Source organism: Kogia breviceps, chromosome 13, assembly GCF_026419965.1.
Source record: "Kogia breviceps isolate mKogBre1 chromosome 13, mKogBre1 haplotype 1, whole genome shotgun sequence".
Taxonomy (NCBI): Eukaryota; Metazoa; Chordata; class Mammalia; order Artiodactyla; family Physeteridae; genus Kogia; species Kogia breviceps.
The window spans coordinates 8,322,109-8,345,213 of record NC_081322.1 but is presented as its reverse complement, the minus strand read 5'-3'; the positions used below and the strand labels follow the sequence as shown (position 1 = coordinate 8,345,213).

Below are 23,105 nucleotides of genomic sequence, written 5' to 3'. Positions count from 1 at the left end.
GTCACAGTGGGCTAATGCCCTCAGAACTGTGTGTCCGAACCCAGGGGCATTTGTGAGGAGTTTTATACTCAAGGGGTGGGGTTGCTGATAAGGATCGGGGGGCATGCAGGGCTTGCGTTCCTTCAATGCAGGGATCATCTGGCATCGGATGATGATCGGCGAACTGTGACCTTCTCTGGAATGAAGCGTGCTTCATCGAGTACTTAACATCTTCCATTTGCTGGAGGTTTTAGTTCTGCAGAGGAGCTCAAAGATACCATTATGTGTATCCTTTGCTGGGGAACCAGGACCCTGCCCCAAGGCTGCACTATTGTTTCTTGGCTGTTCCTCCCTTGTCTCAGCATCCCCTCCCTTCCCTGATTAGCAACTGTTTGAATCTGTCCTTTGGAACTCAGGGAAGGGGACACAGAAAGGCTTTTGTGCCCAGGAGTCCCACAGGGTCCTGCTCGGCTTCCATAGCGTTATGTCTAAAAAAAAAAAATGTACCTACAATGATTAGAAAATACTTTATTCCTAAAAAAGGCTCACCATCATCTGAGCCTTTAGTGAACTGTAATTTTTTTGCGATAGTAAAATCAAAGATTGCTGATCACAGATCACCACGGCAAATATAATAGTAATGAAAAAGCTTGAGATATCGTGAGCATTACCAAAATGTGTTACAGAGACATGAAGTGAGTAGACTTGCTCATGGCAAGATTGCCACAAACCTTCAATTTGTAAAGAACACAGTTATCTGTGAAGTGCAATAAAGCAAAGCACAATGAAACGAGGTCTGCCTGTAGGCCGTTCCGAGTATTTCCTTCCTATTTAATCTTCTTCCTCCAGGCTTCAGTTGCCTAGGGATGATGTCCGCTTTGGGAGCAAAGTTAAGGCGGTTCTGTCTCAGGGCAGCGCAGACCTTGTGTGTGAATTCAGATGAGCAGATCCCGACAGGGCCAAGGCCCTTTCCCCAGAGGCCTGTGGATAAACATTCCTCCTCCACCCCAGCGTTCATGAATTCTGGGCCTATCAGTGCATTTCAGGAGGGTCTGTTTTTATTCAGACTGTGGATATAATTTACAACTTTGCAACAGATTCAGGAAATCTTTTGACTAGCAAGGTCTTTCATCAGTCTCTAAAAATCGGTATAGACCTGTTCTATAAATCCCGTGTCCTGGAGAAGATGGAAGTGATGACGGTGAGAGTCTGTCTATGTCTCTCCTCCCCCCAGGCTGACCCTTCTAGCTGGGCCTTGGATCCCCTCTTCTGTCGGGGGAATCCCAGACCCACTTCCCCTCTCACCTGTGTCTTCATTTCTTCCATTTGGTATCTTTAACCTTTTGCTCTTGAACTCTGCGTTCAAACGTTTCTGTCATCAAAGGAAACGAACCCTCCCTGACCTTCGTGCCTCCTCCTAGCTGCTGCCCTGTCTCTCACCTCTTTGAAGAGTTTGAGCTGCCTTTTCCACTTCTTCACATCCTGTTCGTTCTTTAGCCCCCTACATTCTGCCTTTCTCCCTTAACGGGATATGGAAACTGCTTTCACCGCGGCCCAAAGACCTCCTTCTTGCCTCACGCGGTGTGTACTTTTCTTAGGCTTTTACAACTTTTTTCTCCCTTTGCAGCATTGGACATTGCTGTCCTCTCCCATTTCCTTTCTGGTTTTTCTCCTTTGTCTTTGGCTGCTCCTTTGAGACTCTTTGCAGACAACTCTCTTCTGCTCACACTGTAAACGTTCTTGTTCCTTAGAGTTCCGTCTTTGGCTCTCTTTTCCTTTTTTACACATTTACTCAGAGTTTTCTTCTCCATGGCCAGGGCTTCTGCTGTTTATAATTTGATGAAACCTAAATCCGTATCGCCAGCCCACATTTCCAGCTTGACAGTCAGATCCCCCACGACTCGCTGCCCACTGGACACTGCCTACTGGATCCCCCACAGATTTTTTTTTTTTTTTTTTTTTGCAGTACGCGGGCCTCTCACCGCTGTGGCCTCTCCCGTTGCGGAGCGCAGGCTCCGGACGCGCAGGCTCAGCGGCCACGGCTCACGGGCCCAGCCGCTCCGCAGCACGTGGGATCCTCCCGGACCGGGGCACGAACCCGCGTCCCCTGCATCGGCAGGCGGACTCTCAACCACTGCGCCACCAGGGAAGCCCCTCCCACAGATATTTTAATCCGTCGTCTTCCCCAAACCTGGTTCTCTGCATCCCTCTCTTGGGTGGACTGCAGCACCCTCTCTTTAGCTGCCGAAGTCATCTGTGCTCGTCTGACTCCCTCAATCCCCATAGCCGGTCAACCTCCAGTGCTGTTGGCTCTCTCTCCTTCATATCTCTCAAATAACCCAGCTACCTTTCTCCACTGCCACCTCCTTGATTCAGGAATGTCGTCTCTTCAGCTACGGTTGTAGTTTCTTAAAACTTTTTCCTGCCTCTATTTTTACCACATCCAATCTCCTCTCTACTTTGCATCCAGACGTCTTGTTGTTTCCTCTTCTTGATGGCCTTCTCCGCCTTCTCTCTTTCTTCTCCTCCTCATCCCTACCCACCCCCCACCCCCTTCTGCCTTCTTCTTTCAGACCATTGCCTTGAGGGTGAAGTTCAACATTTTTAGTGTATCTTACAGAGTTCTTTTCTAGCTTCATGTCTTTTGAAACATCTCACCCGGCCCCTCATCTACCCTCCCAAAGTCTCCTCCCAAATTTTACTTGTGCTTCCAAGAATGCAGAATGCTTTTTCTGACCAAGAGGGCTTTACATAGGCGATTTCAAGGGGGTGGCTGCTTGCCCCTAACCCTCTATCCTTATAGCTCTCAACGCACTAAAAACATGGCTAGTCCACCTTTTTGAGGTTGTGTCTGTGTCATGATTACTACTGCACCTCGGTGCCTAGCACAGTGTCAGTCATGGAGTGGGCTTCCAATAAATGCTTATTGAAAGAACAAATGGGTAAGCAACGTAACTCCTAAGATTTCAGTTTCAGGCTGTGTGTGTAGCAAAGCAGAGTCCTCCATTCGCAATCCAAAGCCTGCTGTTTTGAGTGAACCAAATTAAGGATGGTTGTTATTAAGTTATAGATATGATTTTAAATGTTTATTTCGTATTAGCGATTATGGTCATCTCTATGAGTAGATGATAACAATTTTGGTTACTTTTGCTAGTAGCCATCTGTCCCGTGAAGGCACAGTTAATGTGCAGGAGATTACTGGAAATTTCCTGGAAAACGAGGTTAACACTCTCATTTTAGTTTTGAAATCTTTAACTGAGATGAATAAAAATCTGCATTTGTTTATTAGCTTTGATGTGAACATCTGCTCACTATTCCCACCTCATTAAAAGGAATAGTAGATTCTTTCCCCTCATCATAATAGGTTTTAGAGGAATGTAAAGAAAATAACATGGCATACATCTAGTTACTTCCATAACTTTTGTGGACAGTAGAATTTTTAAAATATTATTTTTATAATCTAAGGCTTATTAAAATGTCGTTACTCTTTGATGAATTGAGAGATTTGCATCCTGAAAATGACATGGAATAAAATGAATTATAATGATCGGTTCACTTTTTTTAGGTGTCATTTTGTAAACCTATTGTTCTGTGGTTTTCTGAAAAAAAAAATCCTTGTTTCGTTAACGATACTATCATAGAATATCTTTGATTTGCTTTTTAAAAAGTTGTTGAGCTACTATTTTCTGAATGATTAGTTTATCACAGAAGCTTCCAGATTCTATTTAGGGCAATAACTGTCAGTATCCTTGTTTCATGATTATTATAAATAAATCAGCTTGGGGCTTGCAAAGCTAAATCCACTTCACATTTAAATCAAAATTAAAAATATTTGTGGGCTTCCCTGGTGGCGCAGTGGTTGAGAATCCGCCTGCCGATGCGGGAGACACGGGTTCGTGACCTGGTCCGGGAAGATCCCACATGCCGCGGAGCAACTAAGCCCGTGAGCCATGGCCGCTGAGCCTGTGCGTCCGGAGCCTGTGCTCCGCAACGGGAGAGGCCACAACAGTGAGAGGCCCGCATACCGCAAAAAAAAAAAAAAAAAAAAATTTGTGTCTGAGAATACTTTAAGTAATGTTTGAATTCTCAAGCTCCCTGTGCTATCGGGTGATGTAAATTTTAAAATATGATGATCTGGTGTTCTAGTTATGCATTTATTTAATCTTTAACAAGATACAAGCAGTGTTAGGTTTTGAGGACTCTTTTGAATGAGTGAATTTGATGCTGATGTTGGTAACGGGGGGTTCCCACTAACTTTACTATTTTTATTTGGGAGGGCGGTGCATTTGAAGATGGATTGTTTTATTCTCTTTAACTTGGAATATGCTATATTTTATCAATGGTTTTGAGTTGAGTTGATCCAGATGAGGAGCTGTTTTCTGCGTTCAACTAAGGGATTTAATGGAAGCAGGAGTTTACTGTCAGATTTATAGAGCACAAAGCAAAATTAACTCCCATGTTTGGTTGAGCATTTCACAATAGAGATGGAAGGGACCCAGAAAATGCGATTAAAAAAGGCTTTCTGACGGTAAAATGGTTTACCAAAGATTGCCTCTCCTTTACACGAAGAGACGATCCCATCATGAGAGAGGATACAATTAATACATAGAATGCAAGTCCGCAGAGAGAGATTTGATTCAGCAATATAATTTCGGTGCTGTGGATAAGCAAATTACTCTTATTTTAAATTTTCTTTCAAAAAGCTAATTTTTAATAGCCATGAGCACATTTGGTGCCCTGGCATGTTTGGTCTAATAAACCCTGGTGGTTAATATTGGAACGCGCAGCAATGGGCCACGGCGAACACAATTTCAACTAACATTTAAAAATATTCAAAAGCTACAAAGTCTCCTGGGCATGAAGTTAATGGGCCAGTCCAGATTTCTAAGAATAAAAGATTTTCATAATCTTTTAAAAATATTTTGACGAGAAACTGTCACTTCCAATTATGATAACATTTTCTCTGGAGTCTCCAGAGGCTGGGTAAAGTGTGTATTATGAACTGTTTTTGAGGTATTGTAGTTAAAAGTCTTCTCATTTTGGAGACTTAATATCAAGGATCACCACTTATTAAGCACATTCCTAACTATGTTTTAGTTTTAGAAATTTGTAGTAAGAGTATGTTTTTAATATAATTCTTTTAAGTTAGGCCTCATGTATTATTTTTCAGGTATACATATGGGAAGCCAGTGAAAGGAGACCTAACACTTACGTTTTTACCTTTATCCTTTTGGGGTGTGAAGAAAAATATTACAAAAACATTAAAGGTAACTTTTGCAGATATCTTATAACTTGTAATGGGGAAAAACTGTAAGTGTACTTTCTCTAGAAATAAGATTTTATACTGAATTAACCAAAAGTTGAGCATAAGGAAATCAAGAGCTTTCTATCATTGAACAAATGAGCATTTACCCTTTTTTAAAAAAAATGATTAAAGTGGAAACAGAACCATTGTATTGTTGTGACTTAGTTTGGGTTTTATTTCTAAAATTTGAAGTGCTAAAGTGAAGAATGAAATTGAAAATTTTTTAACAAAACAGATAAATGGATCTGCAAACTTCTCTTTTAACGGTGAAGAGATGAAAAAGGTAATGGATATTTCGGATGGCCTTTCTGAACACATGAATCTGTCTTCTCCTGGGCCGGTAGAAATTTTAGCCACAGTGACAGAATCACTTACAGGTTTGTAGACTTTGAAGTGAAGGTGAAACTGTTTATGTTGTGCTGCTCTGTCATCTCTTATTATAATTGGTACGTTCATTTGAGGGCACTGTTGCCTAAGGATGTTAGTTAATGCAGAGATTGTCATGACTATTAGTCTAACTTGCAGAACGTTTTCGTAATGAAGGGGAAACTTTTGTTCTTTGAAAGGATGTACTTCAACCACCTGTGATAGGTATTTATAATTTTTTCCATCTCTACTTTTTTTTTTCAAACTGAAAATTACATGGAAGGGCTACCTTTTCAGCTGACTAACCATCCTCCTTTTATTATTTTAAATAATATCTTCTGAAATCTCACCTGCTCCTAGACAGTTTTCTCTTTTAATAATAAAGGTTAATTACTTGGATCTTTCGGTTGCTATTTTTTAATGGCTTTCACCAATCCCCAAAAGCGCAAAAAGACTATTCTGTCAGTGGCCTGATCTCTGGTGCACATGTCATTGATTGGGGGACACTAATGGTACTCAGAAGGGATCCACAGAGGACATGTATGGTCCTCTTTGTGGCCAAGCCAAAGAGGCTTCTGTGTCCTGATATCCTAACCCCTTTGGGAAGTAGCTCAGATGGAGAGATTTGGTGGATAGGAGCTGTTGGTAATATATTACTTTTACTTTCTAAATGGTGCAATTTCCAAAACAGGTATCTCAAGAAATGCAAGCTCCAATGTATTTTTCAAGCAACACGATTACATCATTGAATTTTTTGATTATGCTACTGTCTTAAAGCCATCTCTCAACTTCACAGCCACTGTAAGTTGGCATATTTATTAACGGTCTTAAAGCAGTAAGTTCAGTTTAGTGAAACAGAGTGGGAAATAGTGCTTTCAATGCTTTTCAGAAAATTTAAGCCCGAGGTAGGTAGATTACTTTTCCTCTTTAGATATATGAGGCACACAGAATTGTTTCCGAATGACCTTTATCTAATTTATTTAAAAAAGTAGTTTCCAAAAAATTCTTCCTCAAAATATATTTAATAAGTAATTCAGGTTAGATTTGAATTGCGACATTGAGGTTTTTAGAAATTAGTTGAAGGAATTAGACGGTAGTCAAAAAATTTCAGTTTGCTTTTTATAATGACTGATTTTAGTCCTAGCAAAGATGTAGCATTAAAAAGTATCAACTAATCTACTCAATTTTTTGAGCGAATACGGAATTAACATTTATTGACTGCGTGAATAAATGGGGCTTACAGACCTGAGAAGGCCCCAGTCTCTGCCCTGGAGTCACAGTGTCTGTGATGGTGACAAGAAAATATACACATAACTGTAATTCAAGGCAGGATAAATCAGTGTCACGAGCACGTCTCTGTAGGGATTTAAACCAGGCGTTGGCAAACTTTTTCTGCAAAGGGCTAGACAGTATATATGTTTAGCTTTGAGGGCTTTATGGTCTCAGTCACAACTGTGTGACTCTGACATTGTAGCGTGAAAGCGGCCGCAGCCCCTTGATAACCGAGCGTGGGTGGTCACGTTCCAATAAAAACTTACTTCCAAAGAGACTGGATTTGGCCTCCCTGCCTGCTGTAGTTTTCTGGCCCCTGCTTTAAAGAACGGAGGGTCACTTCTTGTTGAATAGATCAAGAGAAGTTTCAGAGTTTCTAAGTTGGTGGCTGTGTGGAGGTTTGGGGGTAGGGTGTGTGCTCAGAGAGGGCCCTATCCCGGCACCTTGCTCTAAACACCTCTTCCATCTTGCTCCACATCTTTGTACAATAAACCAGTGATCTAGCGAGGAAAAAAAAGTTTTAGATGGCTTCTGATTTTAATAATCTTATAATTTAGGCAGTTTTAGTTAAGAAACCCCCCAGGAATCTGCAAATGGTAACTTCCGAATGAGTAGAGGGGAGCAAAGCGAGTTCAGGGAGGACGAGCTGGCCGCAGGGTCGGGATGGGGGTCATTCAGGGCTGCCTTATGGAGAAGCGGAAGATTTAGGCCATTTGTTACAAGATCAGCAGCATTTTCCGTGTTTGGCCGTGTGGGTGGGGAACAAGATGAGCTGAGACGTCTACACAAGGCGAGAGCTTTGGTTGGCAAGCCAGGGTGCCTTCAGCTGACAGTGACTGGACCGGGGCAGTGAGAGCAGAGAGCTCGTGTCCAGGAGCAGTCAGAGAGAAAGCAGGAGGCGAAGCGTGGGGCTTGCAGAGGCTCCTCTGTGTCTCACGTGCTCTAAGCAGTGAAGATCTTGGTGCCTTATGAACACGGGGGGGGGGGGGGGTGTGGCGAAAGCAGCGTGCCAGGGGGACTGGTGGGGTCTGTGTGCAGGAGGAGGGTAGCAGCCCGGGCACGAGGCCAGCAGGAGGCTCGCGCTGCTGCTGTGGGTGGAGAGCACGTAAGAGATGTAAGACTTGGTGCGCGTTGGATCTGGAAGGCAGGGAGAGGGAAGGGAAATTCGGAGCCGTTAAGTCTGACGGAATTGTGGTATTAGCAAAAAGAGGAAAGGCGAGACGGCTTCTCACTTTTAGAGGTACTGAATTTGAGACGACAGGGAGGTACAAGTAGAAACTTCCTGCAGGGGGTTGGAGGTGTGGAGTATGAGCTCCAGAGCCAGGTCAGGATGACAGCAGGAGTGCTGAGACCTTTGAGGGTAAATGATAACGAGGCTTAGACAAATTCCCACATTTAGGGAGAGGGAAGGGGGAGAAAAAAGGGCGCTGAGAGGATGTAGGGAGAGGGGTATGCAGTGAAAGAGGTGATTGTGGAGCCGTGGAAGGGAAGAGGAGCTATAACAGCCAGACGGGGGTGGGGTGGGGGGGTCGGGGGGAGGCTGCCTAGAGAGACCACTGAACCTGGAAGTTAGGGGGCTGCCGATGATTTTTGAGAGTTCAGTTTCATGGGACCAGCACAGATGGAAACTGGATTCAACTAAACTTGAATCCTTTGCTTCTCTTGTTTACCTGATTTCAGAATGTTTTCTTTTGACAATTAGGTGAAGGTAACCCGTTCTGATGGCAATCAACTGACTCCTGAAGAAAGAAGAAATAATGTAGTCGTAATGGTGACGCAGAGAAACTATACCAAGTACTGGAGCAGATGGGACGGGAGAAATCAGGAAATAGGGGCTGTCCAGATCGTAAATCATACTGTCCCCCCAAATGGAATCTTCAAGATTGAATTCCCAATCCTGGACGATTCCAGCGAGCTGCAGTTGAAGGTGCTATCTGTTTCCCATCATTATGTTACTGCAGCAACCTTAAAATTGTCATCTTGTGGTAGGCACTGAGGCTGTTGGGGGGTCACTTTGGTACACGGGAAGTGGACACATTTTTATTTTCAGAGAATGGGGGAAAGGGTTAAAAAGTGATTTAATGACAGTAGCTGAGAATTAGACTGAATGCTTCCTTGTAAATTCATTTTGAAGAGCAAAGTAAAATAGTGATCCGAAGAGATGATGGAGAAGCCCCCAGACTCCCAGTCTAGGTGATTTTCAATCATTTGAAATGGTGTTTTGGCAGGAGCTGAGATCAAAGGGGAATATGTTTTTTACATTTACACCCCTTTGCTGGACTGAGGCCCCCAGCCGTTCCTGCTCCCTTTCTTGTGGTCACGCAGCCCTGTCACAGTGTGGCCTCTGAGTTTTTCTCTCACCAGTGGTAGACTGAGTGAGCAGATATGATTTCTTGCTTATAGTTGAGTTCTGTATTGTGGGGCGAGGAGAGGATTCCTTTTCCATTTCCTTCTTTCTTCTCACAGTGTTTCCTGATAATACACCTTTGTTCTGGAGATAAGTTAGGACTGTACTTTTTTCCTCTTACATTATGATGATGAAGGATCACTTTACATGTTTACAGCTATCACTTTATAGTATAAGAGGTAAAATGGTGAAGATCCAGTGTCTGGGGAATGTATTGTTTCTGCGTGAAGAAAAGTGAAAGTGAATTTGCCTTTCAGTGATTGTCCAGCAGGTAACATCCTTTATCAAGGTGTTTCTAAAGATGAAACTTTATGGTTGCCTTTTCTTTTGTTATAGGCCTCTTTTCTTGATACTGTGAGTAGCATGGCTGTTCATGATATGTTTAAGTCTCCTAGTAGAACGTACATCCAGCTAAAAACAAGAGATGAAAATATAAAGGTAATGATTACAATCACTTGTTAATTATAATTGGACTGTCTTGCCACTGATATGTATATATTAATTAAAATATTATTTTTCTAGGTGGGATCACCTTTTGAGTTGGTGCTTAGTGGCAACAAGCAGTTGAAGGAGTTTAGCTATATGGTAATCTCTTACAGAATCTAAATTTATGATCTATTGTAGAATCGTCTGAAATAATGTCTACCTTAATTTTAAACTGAACTTACTGATTTTTAAAATTCAGCCTCACACTTAAAAGAAACTATTATATTTTAATGTATTGTATGTTATACGTGCACAGTATGTAATATTTATATACGTTCTTACAGAGTTTTCTTTTTTTTCTTTTATAACTTTATTTATTTTTACTTTTGGCTGCGTTGGGCCTTTGTTGCTGCACGTGGGCTTTCTCTAGTTGCGGCGAGAGGGGGCTACTCTTCATTGCGGTGTGCGGGCTTCTCACTGCGGTGGCTTCTCTTGTTGCGGAGCACGGGCTCTAGGCACGAGGGCTTCAGTAGTTGTGGCACATGGGCTCAGTAGCTGTGGCTCAGAGGCTCTAGATCACAGGCTCAGTAGTTGTGGCGCACGGGCTTAGTTGCTCCGCGGCATGTGGGATCTTCCCTGACCAGGGCTCGAACCCGTATCCCCTGGATTGGCAGGCGGATTCTTAACCACTGTGCCACCAGGGAAGTCCCTCTTACAGAGTTTTCTATGTCTAAGTTGTATATAAATTTACTTTGCAAAATTTTACATTTTTTTCCTGTTCCACAATGGATTATTATAGGACGTTGAATATAGTTCCCTGTGCTATATAGTAGGACACTGTTCTTTATCCATCTTATATATATATATATGTATATATATATATACATATATATATATACACGTGTATATATATATACATGTATATATATATACATATATATACATGTATATATATATATACACGTGTATATATATATGTATATATATAGTTTGCATCTGCTAATCCCAATTCATCTCTCCTCTACCCTCCCCACTGACAAGCACAAGTCTGTTCTCTGTGTCTGTGAGTCTGTTTCTGTTTTGTAGATAAGTTCATTTGTGTCGTATTTTAGATTCTACATATAAGTGATATTATAAGGTATTTGAATTTCTCTTTCTGACTTACTTCACTTAGTATATTATCATACTAGGTCCATCCACGTTGCTACAAATCAGCCTCACACCTTTTTAAGCTGTACTTTTTATATTGAAATCAAACTCTTTTTTTCTTTCTTCACCCATATTTACATTTCCAGTTTAAGATGAATAATGAAACCTTGCATTATGTTTAAAATTTAAAATTCTATGAGATAAGCCACATATGCTCATTATAGAAAATTATAAAACATAAGGAAAACAAAAACAAATAAAAATGCTCCCCATAAATTGTAGTTTTGCTAATCTAGCTCTCTCAGTGGTGCTCTGTATTCCTTCCACTCAGAAATAGATTCTTGGCCCTCAGGCTGCTGTTGGCTCAATTATGGTCACTTTATCTTATCCTTTTCTAATTACCAGCATGTACTCTCTGTGTTGGTCAGGGAGGTTTATTTCTGTGTGTGTGTTCAAAAAGGATTTGAAGTTGCTTTAAGTCAAGCATTTGTATGTATGCTTAAAATTATGGTAAACCTCATGCCATTGAGATTCTCACTAGCTTTAGCATAAAATAAAACTCATATACTCTTCTTTTCAGGTAGTGTCCAGGGGACAGTTAGTGGCTGTAGGCCAGCAAAATTCAACAACTTTTTCCTTAACACCAGAAAATTCTTGGGCTCCAAAAGCCTGTATTATTGTGTATTATATTGAAGATGATGGGGAAATTATAAATGATGTTCTGAAAGTTCCTGTTCAGCTTGTTTTTAAAAATAAGGTAAGATTTAAGGTAATGATGTTTAAAAGAAAACTTCATATTAGTAAAGTCTGAGAAATGTAATATTTCTTTTTTTTTTTTTTTTTTTTTTTTTTTTTTTTTTTTTTTTTTTTTTTTTTTTTTTTTTTTTTTTGCGGTATGCGGGCCTCTCACTGTTGTGGCCTCTCCCGTTGCGGAGCACAGGCTCCGGACGCACAGGCTCAGCGGCCATGGCTCACGGGCTTAGTTGCTCCGCGGCATGTGGGATCTTCCCGGACCAGGGCACGAACCCGTGTCCCCTGCATCGGCAGGCGGATTCTCAACCACTGCGCCACCAGGGAAGCCCAAGAAATGTAATATTTCTTTAGAAAAGTGTCATGAAACCAAATTGGTTAGAAATTTATATTCATTTCTAGAACTATGGATAAACCTCTTCATATTTAATTACTGTGTACCTGTTTTCACCTGTGGAATTATTGGACACTGTGCGTCTTCTCTGTAAGTCATGGTTCTTGGCTTTAAGACTTTAATTCAAATCCAAGCTCTTTCAGGATTTCCCACATGGTGGAGTCAATATTGCTCTGGCACAGAATTGCAATGGCAATATATGTGTGGTGTTACTATTTGTGTGGGAGTGAAGTGAGGGGTGTAGGAGTGAGTGAGGCATCTGCAGTGATGTGTGGAAGGAGAGCTGGGCTTTGGTTTATCCATTTCATCAGTCTGGAAAATAACCCAGGACAAATTTACAATGAGTTTAGCTGCTTTGCATGTGGAGATCTCTGTGGAGTTCTGTCTCCACACACAGCAGTGATTTTTATAACCTAAGGTGTGTAGCTTGTGTAGGAAACACTCCTGGGCCCCAACTCTGACAAGTAACCAGATTGCGAGATTGACAGGTGGAGTTCAATTATCTCATACGTATTAAAATGAGCCATTGTTCTCACTAAAGGCTGCCACCGTCTCAGGACCTCTGAAGCAAAATAATCATTATTATTATTACTATTATTTTTAATATTTATTTATTTATTTGGTTGCGCCGGGTCTTAGTTGTGGCAGGTTAGCTCCTTGGTTGCAGCTCCAGGGCTCGTCAGTTGTGGCTCGCTGGCTTCTTAGTTGCAGCACATGGGCTCCTTAGTTGTGGCATGCGAACTCTTAGTTGCAGCATGCGTGTGGGATCTAGTTCCCTGACCAGGGATCGAACCCAGGCCCCCTGCGTTGGGAGCGCAGAGTCTTATCCACCACACCACCAGGAAAGTCCCTGATAATCATTATTTTAAAGTAGTGATTTGCAGAGTACAGTTCTTCTGGTAGCATTTTCCCCCTTAATTTGTTAAAATTTTAAGAAGTAACAGTTGTCATCCATGCCTTTTTTTAAAGAGAACTGTTAACTCTAACTTTGTCAAAATATAATACAAACTTCTATTTTCTGTCTTACGAAAAGAAATTTTTAAAAGACAGTGCTGTATTCTGTCAGTTTCAGAGCACCATTTTTGTCTTCTAGTGACTCCATTAATCCCCTGAGAAAGGTGAATTTTAAAGTAGGAGTAAGGGGCTTCCCTGGTGGCTCAGTGGTTGAGAATCTGCCTGCCGATGCAGGGGACACGGGTTCGTGCCCCGGTCCGCGAAGATCCCACATGCCGCGGAGCGGCTGGGCCCGTGAGCCATGGCCGCTGAGCCTGTGCGTCCGGAGCCTGTGCTCTGCAACGGGAGAGGCCACAGCAGTGAGAGGCCCGCGTACCGCAAAAAAAAAAAAAAAAAAAAAAAAAAAGTAGGAGTAAGGCTTAAACATGGAGGCACACATCTCTGAAAGTGAGAGCAGGTTCTAAAAAAAGTTGCTGTGTAAAAGGCTTTGAGGAAGCAGACCGTATAAATAACTTCTAAGAAATTTCTTAGATATGAGAGATAAGAAATTAGTTTCAGTTGTGTTTGCAAAGATAAGTCTTCAATTTTTATATGATAATGTTTACCACATTTACTCTGAAAGAAACTGCATATTTGGAAATAAAATGTTTCAACACAAGAACATTGATGAATCTTTTGTTGATGTTCAGTAATGACTGCGGAATGAATGAATGAGATGTGGAAGGGGCAAGAGATGTAGTTTTAGAAATCATCCACACAGAAGTGCAGGTTGGAGCCATGGGGTCACTGACGTGCAGAATAAAGAATGAGAAGTGCAAAGTTTGCATATGATGTTCCTCCTTACCCCTTGTTTAAGGTATAAGTGGAGAAGAGTAAACTAGATACCATGGCTCAAGAGGCATGTGAAAGAAAGATGGCTTTGGACAAGTTAAACAGGCAAGGAAGACTTTGTTCAAGACATTTGCAATAGGGGAGAGAGACTGAACTCAACTCCACTGAAACAAAAGGCAGGAGGGTTTTTAAGCGCTGGTGTGAGTTAATGGAAAAGTACTGGAAGACGGGGGGGGTGGGGGGGGGGTGTTTGTCAGTGAGATTAGGCCATCAGTGTTTGGTAACTGGAGTTTATGAGTTAGGCTCCTATTCATCAACAGAGACTGGGAGGTCTGGGAGGTCAGTCAGGGCTCTTTCTTTCTTTTTTTTTTGTGGTACGCGGGCCTCTCACTGCTGTGGCCTCTCCCGTTGCGGAGCACAGGCTCCGGACGCGCAGGCTCAGCGGCCATGGCTCACGGGCCCAGCCGCTCCGCGGCACGTGGGATCTTCCCGGACCGGGGCATGAACCCGCGTCCCCTGCATCGGCAGGCGGATTCTCAACCACTGCGCCACCGGGGAAGCCCAGGGCTCTTTCTCGATGGTTACACTTCAAAAGGATGGCTCCCAGGTCTTTGAGAGAGACATTCCTGCTGGTAAAACTGTCAGGAAGCCAGGAGAAGATTTACATCTCAAAGGGACAGAGAAAACATTAACAACTGCAAATTTTTTAAGAAAAGGGAAATTTAGTGCTTAATGTCAGGAAGAAGCCTGCTTCTAAAGTTCAGGCAAGCGGAGGGGGACATTAAGGCCATCTTGATCAGGTGATACAGTCACTGGGGCGAGGGATTGTTGAAACAGAGCTAGGCAAGGTGAACATTCTTATTAGGAAGAGGCCTTATAACACAGCCATTGGGTTCAGCCGGGATGAGAGGATTGATGCCCTTTAAGTACAGGTAGGACTGCGCTTTGCTGAGTGTAATGACAGAGGAAGTTCAGGCAGCCACGGAGGCACAGAGCATGGGGCCTGACTGGTGTTGGTCTGGTGGCCTCGTCCTGGGGAAAGACCCCCCCTGCCCAGCCCAGCCAGTTCTGGGGGTCCCCGGGGCTCTTACTTGCACGCGCTCACTTCTGAGTCCAGGTGGCCAGCGTGCAGGCACTGGCAGTTTCTTTCCTCTTTCCTGTCGCCCCTCTTGGATACTGGCCCTCTTCACATACGCCGGACAGTGTCTTCTCTTCCGCACTGGCTGGCGGCTGTGGGGTGGGAGGTGGAGAAAGGGTAGAGAAGTGAAGGAAAACTCTGATTTATGCCACAGTGAGAGGTTCCGTGACTGGCGAACGCTGTGGGGCTGAGGTTTCTTTTTACTCCTTTCCCTGGAGAAGGCTTGTCTATGGCTTTAGAATGGTCCTCGAGCCAAGGCAAATGTAGAATCTTTGCTAGATTTTGTCATTGCTCTGCTATTGGTAAGACGTACGAAATGCTTTGAAAAAGTGTAGTGTATCAATCCTGTTTTCTCCCTTTCTTAGATACAGCTATTTTGGAGTAAAGCCAATGCTGAACCATCTGAGAGAGTCTCTCTTAGGATCTCTGTGACACAGCCAGACTCAATAGTTGGGATTGTAGCTGTCGACAAAAGTGTGAATCTGATGAATGTCTCAAACGATATTACAATGGAAAATGTGAGTTTAGCTATTTTTTCATTACAAAAATACACATTAAAAGAGAAAAAAAAGAAACTTTATTGTGTTACTTCAGGTATCTAAAGGAAATTTCATTAGTTCCTTTTCAAGTATAAGTCAGTAATCAGTAAAGCTTCTGAATGGAAAGGATCTGCATTTTGTTGTTTTTTTTTTTTAAACATCTTTATTGGAGTATAATTGCTTTACAATGGTGTGTTAGTTTCTGCTTTATAACGAAGTGAATCAGTTATACATATACATATGTTCCTGTATCTCTTCCCTCTTGCATCTCCCTCCCTCCCACCCTCCCTACCCACCCCTCCAGGTGGTCACAAACCACCGAGCTGATATCCCTGTGCTATGCGGGCAGCTTCCCACTAGCTATCTAATTTACATTTGGTAGTGTGTATGTGTCCCTGCCACTCTCTCACATCGTCACAGCTTACCCTTCCCCCTCCCCATATCCTCAAGTCCATGCTCTAGTAGGTCTGTGTTTTATTCCCGTCCTACCCCTAGTCTCTTCATGACATTTTTCCCCCTTAGAGTCCATATATATGTGTTAGCATACGGTATTTGTTTTTTTCCTTCTGACTTACTTCACTCTGTATGACAGACTCTAGGTCCATCCACCTCACTACAAATAACTCAGTTTCATTTCTTTTTATGGCTGAGTAATATTCCATTGTATGTATGTGCCACATCTTCTTTATCCGTTCATCTGTTGATGGACACTTAGGTTGCTTCCATGTCCTGGCTATTGTAAGTAGAGCTGCAATGAACATTTTGGTACATGACTCTCTTTTTGAATTATGGTTTTCTCGGGGTATATACCCAGTAGTGGGATTGCTGGGTCGTATGGTAGTTCTCTTTGTAGTTTTTTAAGGAACCTCCATACTGTTCTCCATAGTGGCTGTATCAATTTACATTCCCACCAGCAGTGCAAGAGGGTTCCCTTTTCTCCACACCCTCTCCAGCATTTATTGTTTCTAGATTTTTTGATGATGGCCATTCTGACCAGTGTGAGAGGATATCTCATTGTAGTTTTGATTTGCATTTCTCTAATGATTAATGATGTTGAGCATTCTTTCATATGTTTGTTGGCAATCTGTATATCTTCTTTGGAGAAATGTCTATTTAGGTCTTCTGCCTATTTTTGGATTGGGTTCATAGGCAGAACACTCTATGACATAAATCACAGCAAGATCCTTTTTGACCCACCTCCTAGAGAAATGGAATTAAAAACAAAAATAAACAAATGGGACCTAATGAAACTTAAAACCTTTTGCACAGCAAAGGAAACCATAAACAAGACCAAAAGACAACCCTCAGAATGGGAGAAAATAGTTGCAAATGAAGAAACTGACAAAGGATTAATATTCAAAATTTATAAGCAACTCATGCAGCTCAATAACAAAAAAACAAACAACCCAATGCATTCCAGTTGTTAAGGTTGGAAAGAGGCTATCGTTGGTCAAGTGTCTTTGCTGTCTTACATGAGAAATGCCACTTAGAGTCTTCCCTCATTTTCATACTGTATTTTAACTGAAGACTTTTGAGAAAGTACTAGGAAATGAACTTGCACAATTCTGAATGACATTGGAGAGAGCTTTAGGTAATTATGAAGTACTTTCTATTTTGGTTGTACATAATGGTTATAAATAATTACAGTCCCCATTGAATCAGGAATTTGCAGTATATTGAGGGAGTGAAAAATGTTTGTTTTTTAAATATGAGCTGTTTATGTATTTTGGAGGTTAATCCTTTGTCCATTGATTCATTTGCAAATATTTTCTCCCGTTCTGAGGGTTGTCTTTCCATCTTGTTTATAGTTTCCTTTGCTGTGCAAAAGCTTTTAAGTTTCATTAGGTCCCATTTGTTTATTTTATTTCCGTTACTCTAGGAGGTAAGTCAAAAAAGGTCTTGCTGTGACTTATGTCAAAGAGTGTTCTTCCTATGTTTTCCTCTAAGAGTCTTACAGTGTCCAGTCTTACATTTAGGGCTTTAATCTATTTTGAGTATATTTTTGTTAGGGAGTGTTCTAATTTCATTCTTTTACATGTAGCTGTCCAGTTTTCCCAGCACCACTTATTGAAGAGACTGTCTTTTCTCCATTGTATATCCTTGCCTCCTTTGGCATAGATTAGTTGACCATAGGTGCGTGGGTTTATCTCTGGACTTTTCTATCCTGTTCCATTGATCTATATTTCTGTTTTTGTGCCAGTATCATATTGTCTTGATTACTGTAGCTTTGTAGTATAGTCCGAAGTCAGGGAGTCTGATTCCTCCAGCTCCATTATTTTCCCTCAAGATTGCTTTGGCTATTTGGGGTCTTTTGTGTCTCCATACAAATTTTAAGATTTTTTTGTTCTAGTTCTGTAAAAAATGCCATTGGTAATTTGATAGGGATTGCATCGAATCTGTAGATTGCTTTGGTTAGTATAGTCATTTCCCAATATTTATTCTTCCAATCCAACAACATGGTGTATCTCTCCATCTGTTTGTGTCGTCTTTGATTTCTTTCATCAGTGTCTTATAGTTTTCTGAGTACAGGTCTTTTACCTCCTCAGGTAAGTTTATTCCTAGGTATTTTATTCTTTTTGTTGCCATGGTGAATGGGATTGTTTCCTTAATTTCTCTTTCTGATCTTTCGTTGTTAGTGTATAGGAATGCAAGAGATTTCTGTGCATTAATTTTGTATGCAGCAACTTTACCAGATTCATTGATTAGCTCTAGTAGTTTTCTGGTGGCATATTTAGGATTCTCTATGTACAGTATCATGTCATCTGCAAACAGTGACAGTTTTACTTCTTCTTTTCCAGTTTGGATTCCTTTTATTTCTTTTTCTTCTCTGATTGACGTGGCTAGGACTTTCAAAACTATGTTGAGTAATAGCGGTGAGAGTGGACATCCTTGTCTTGTTCCTGATCTTAGATGAAATGCTTTCAGTTTTTTACCATTGAGAATGATGTTTGCTGTGGGTCTGTCATATATGGCCTTTATTTTGTTGAGGTAGGTTCCCTCTGTGCCCACTTCCTGGAGAGTTTTTATCATAAATGGGTGTAGAATTTTGTTAAAGCTTTTCTGCATCTATTGAGCTGATCATATGGTTTTTATTCTTCAATTTGTTAATATGGTGTATCACATTGATTGATTGGCATATATGGAAGAATCCTTGCATCCCTGGGATAAATCCCACTTGATCATGGTGTATGATCCTTTTAATGTGTTGTTGGATTCTGTTGGCTAGTATTTTGTTGAGGATTTTTGCATCTATATTCATCAGTGATATTGGTTTGTAATTTTCTTTTTTTGTGGTATCTTTGTCTTGTTTGGTATCAAGGTGATGGTGGCCTTGTAGAATGAGTTTGGGAGTGTTCCTTCCTCTGCAATTTTTTATTTCTTCTGTTTTTTTCCTCTGCAATTTTTTGGAAGAGTGTGAGAGAGATGGGTGTTAACTCTTCTCTAAATGTTTGATAAAATTCACCTGTGAAGCCATTTGGTCCTGGACTTTTGTTTGCTGGAAGATTTTTTTTGTTGTTGATTTTTGTTTTTTGCGGTACGCGGGCCTCTCACTGTTGTGGCCTCTCCCGTTGTGGAGCACAGGCTCCAGATGCGCAGGCTCAGTGGCCATGGCTCACAGGCCCAGCTGCTTCGTGGAATGTGGGATCTTCCTGTACCGGGGCATGAACCCGCGTCCCCTGCATTGGCAGACGTACTCTCAACCACTGCACCACCAGAGAAGCCCCTGCTGGAAGATTTTTAATCACAGTTTCAATTTCATTACTTGTGATTGGTCTGTTCATATTTCTATTTCTTCCTGGTTCAGTCTTGGAAGGTTATACCTTTCTAAGAATTTGTCCATGTCTTCCAGGTTGTCCATTTTATTGGCATAGAGTTGCTGGTAGTAGTCTCTTACAATGCTTCGTACTTCTGTGGTGTCCATTGTAACTTCTCCTTTTTCATTTCTGATTTTTTGATTTGAGTCCTCTCCCTCTTTTTCTTGATGAGTCTGGCTAAAGGTTTATCAATTTTGTTTATCTTCTCAAAGAACAAGCTTTTAGTGTTATTGATCTTTGCTATTATTTTCTTTGTTTCTGTTTCATTTATTTCTGCTCTGACCTTTATGATTTCTTTCCTTCTACTAACTTTGGGTTTTGTCTGTTCTTCTTCCTCTAGTTCCTTTAGGTGTAAGGTTAGATTGTTTATTGGAGATTTTTCTTGTTTCTTGAGGTAGGATTGTATTGCTGTAAACTTCCTTCTTAGAACTGGTTTTGCTACCTCCTATAAGTTTTGGATCATAGTGTTTTCATTGTTATTTGTTTCTAGGTATTTTTTGATTTCCTCTTTGATTTCTTCAGTGATCTCTTGCTTATTTAGTTGTGTCTTGTTTAGCTTTCATGTGTTTGTGTTTTTTACATTTTTTCCCCTGTAATTTATTTCTAATCTCATAGCGTTGTGGTTGGAAAAGATGCTTTATATTATTTCAATTTTCTTAAATTTACTGAGGCTTGATTTGTGACCCAAGATGTGATCTATCCTGGAGAATGTTCTGTGTGCACTTGAGAAGAAAGTGTAATCTGCTGTTTTCAGATCGAATGTCCAATAAATATCAATTAAATCTATCTGGTCTGTTGTGTCATTTAGAGCTTGTGTTTCCTTATTAATTTTCTGTCTGGATGATCTGTCCATTGGTGTAAGTGAGGTGTTAAAATCCCCCACTATTACTGTGTTACTGTTCATTTCCTCTTTTATAGCTGTTAGCATTTGCCTTATGTATTGAGGTGCTCCTATGTTGGGTGCATATATATTTATAATTGTTATATCTTCTTCTTGGATTGATCCCTTGATCATTATGTAGTGTCCTTCCTTGTCTCTTGTAACATTCTTTATTTTAAAGTCTATTTTGTCTGGTATGAGTATTGGTACTCCAGCTTTCTTGTGATTTCCATTTGCATGGAATATCTTTTTCTATCCCCTCACTTTCAGTCTGTATGTGTCCTTAGGTTTGAAGTGGGTCTCTTGTAGATAGCATATATAAGGGTCTTGTTTTTGTATCCATTTAGGAGCCTGTGTCTTTTGGTTGGAACATGTAATCCATTCACATTTAAGGTAATTATTGATATGTATGTTCCTATTACCATTTTCTTAATTGTTTTTGGTTTGTTTTTGTAGGTCCTTTTCTTCTCTTGTGTTTCCCACTTAGAGAAGTTCCTTTAGCATTTGTTGTTCCTTTAGCATTTGTTGAGCTGGTTTGGTGGTGCTGAATTCTCTTAGCTTTTGCTTGTCTGTAAAGCTTTTGATTTCTCCATCGAATCTGAATGAGATCCTGCTGGGTAGAGTAATCTTGGTTGTAGGTTCTTCCCTTTCATCACTTTAAGTATATCATGCCACTCCCTTCTGGCTTGTAGAGTTTCTGCTGAGAAATAAGCTGTTTACCTTATGGGAGTTCTCTTGTATGTTATTTGTCATTTTCCCCTTGTTTCTTTTAATAACTTTTCTTTGTCTTTGATTTTTGTCAATTTGATTACCCTGTGTCTTGGCATGTTTCTTCTTGGGTTTACCCTGCCTGGGACTCTGCGCTTCCTGGACTTGGGTGCCTATTTCCTTTCCTGTGCATGTTAGGGAAGTTTTTGACTAGAATCTCTTCAAATATTTTCTTGGGTCCTTTCTCTCTCTCTTCTCCTTCTGGGACCTGTAGAACGCAAATGTTGGTGCGTTTAATGTTGTCCCAGAGGTCTCTTAGGCTGTCTCCATTTCTTTTCATTCTTTTTTCTTTATTCCGTTCTGCCCCAATGAATTCCACCATTCTGTCTTCCAGGTCACTTATCCATTCTTCTGCCTCAGTTATTCTGCTATTGATTCCTTCTAGTGCATTTTTCAATTCAGTTATTGTATTGTTCATCTCTGTTTATTTGTTCTTTAATTCTTCTAGGTGTTTGTTCTTTAATTCTTCTAGGTCTTTGTTAAACATTTCTTGCGTCTTCTTGATCTTTGCCTCCATTCTTTTTCTGAGATCCTGGATCATCTTCACTATCATTATTCTGAATTCTTTCTGGAAGGTTGCCTACTAGAGCATGGACTTGAGGATATGGGGAGGGGGAAGGGTAAGCTGTGACGATGTGAGAGAGTGGCAGGGACATATATACACTACCAAATGTAAATTAGATAGCTAGTGGGAAGCTGCCGCATAGCACAGGGAGATCACCTCTGTGCTTTGTGACCACCTAGAGGGGTGGGATAGGGAGGGTGGGAGAGAGGGTGACGCAAGAAGGAAGAGATATGGGAACATATGTATATGTATAACTGATTCACTTTGTTGTAAAGGAAAAACTAACACACCATTGTAAAACAGTTATACTCCAATAAAGATGTTAAAAAAAAAAAGAAATGTAATTTTGCCTGATTGAATTACGAACATGGCATTTACATATTCATTATTCCTCCATTTGTGTCATTTTCAATTTTGATATGCATATGGGCTGTCTCTTATCTAAGGTGTATATCAGAACTGTTTAGAGGGCAGAACAGGTTGATATGAATGCATTCATTCCGTATATTTTATCTTTCCTTAGGTGGTCCATGAACTGGAACTTTATAACACAGAATATTATTTAGGCATGTTCGTGAATTCTTTTGCAGTCTTTCAGGTATGTTTAATTTGCTATATAATTTGAAAAGATATTAATATATTTTACTGCTGCAAAGTTAATTTCAGAATTAATTATCTAAATTTTGAGATGTTAGCCTCTTATTAAATTTATTTAATTTAACCTTTTATTAAGTGTGTTATATAAGTGTAATTTAAAATGGAAAGATAGTCATCCTTCTAGTTTTAAAAGCAAATGAATAAATTCACCATTAGAGAAATAATGGAATTTGTCATTATAATTTCTTTCTTTTATATCACTTTCCTTGACCTTGAAATGTCTCTTTCTTCATGTGAGAGTGTGTGTGTGTGTATATATGTCTGTGTCTGGGTATGAGAGAATGTATACTCATGTATGTACCTAAACTCTCAAAAATGAGCAAGAGTTAAAAAAAAAAAAAGGGAACTACTTTCACATGCTACACAAAAACAAATGAGCAAGAGTGAGTTAGGAGTATGGGAGTCTGACAATTTAGAGGACATTTAAACTTTTATTTTAAAAGACATTTAAAATTATTCTTTCTAGGAGTGTGGCCTCTGGGTGTTGACAGATGCAAACCTTGTGAAGGATTTCATTGATGTTTGTAAGTGAAATCTGGCAAAGTGCTTTTAAAGTAATTAAGTCTTTCATCTCAAGTGTTTATAGTTACTTATGTAAGTATGAGTACTTTCTGGTTGAACATGAATATTGTAATTTTCATTTTCTGTTCTCTTATCCTACAGTGTTTGCAGTTTAATGTACTTGAAAGTACATCTGGACCATGACATGGAGTGTTTTTCACCTCCTGTCTAGATCTTTGTAATGAATGCTTTCCATTTGCCCTCTGTAATTTTTTGACATGGTTATATTTTTGGACATATTGGAAGATCTTAGGCCTCCAATTTGTGTTGTAAACTGTGGTGTTATTTTGGAGTCAGTTAAAAGGGGCAATGTATTTTTGAAACATTTTTGTTCTCTAGCTTTTTATTG

General features: G+C 40.5%; 1 protein-coding gene across 3 annotated transcripts in view; it reads left to right on the top strand.

Moving 5' to 3' along the window:
- CD109 (CD109 molecule) overlaps positions 1 to 23,105 on the top strand; it is a 158,574-nt gene that overhangs the window by 93,208 nt on the left and 42,261 nt on the right. For all 3 annotated transcript variants that reach the window (XM_067011308.1, XM_059035938.2, XM_067011307.1), the window contains 10 exons: positions 5,150 to 5,246; positions 5,520 to 5,661; positions 6,342 to 6,451; positions 8,625 to 8,849; positions 9,666 to 9,767; positions 9,852 to 9,914; positions 11,485 to 11,661; positions 15,337 to 15,489; positions 22,062 to 22,136; positions 22,662 to 22,719. In XM_067011308.1, coding sequence (XP_066867409.1) covers positions 5,150 to 5,246; positions 5,520 to 5,661; positions 6,342 to 6,451; positions 8,625 to 8,849; positions 9,666 to 9,767; positions 9,852 to 9,914; positions 11,485 to 11,661; positions 15,337 to 15,489; positions 22,062 to 22,136; positions 22,662 to 22,719 — 1,202 coding nt within the window. The remainder of the gene's footprint in view (positions 1 to 5,149; positions 5,247 to 5,519; positions 5,662 to 6,341; positions 6,452 to 8,624; positions 8,850 to 9,665; positions 9,768 to 9,851; positions 9,915 to 11,484; positions 11,662 to 15,336; positions 15,490 to 22,061; positions 22,137 to 22,661; positions 22,720 to 23,105) is intronic.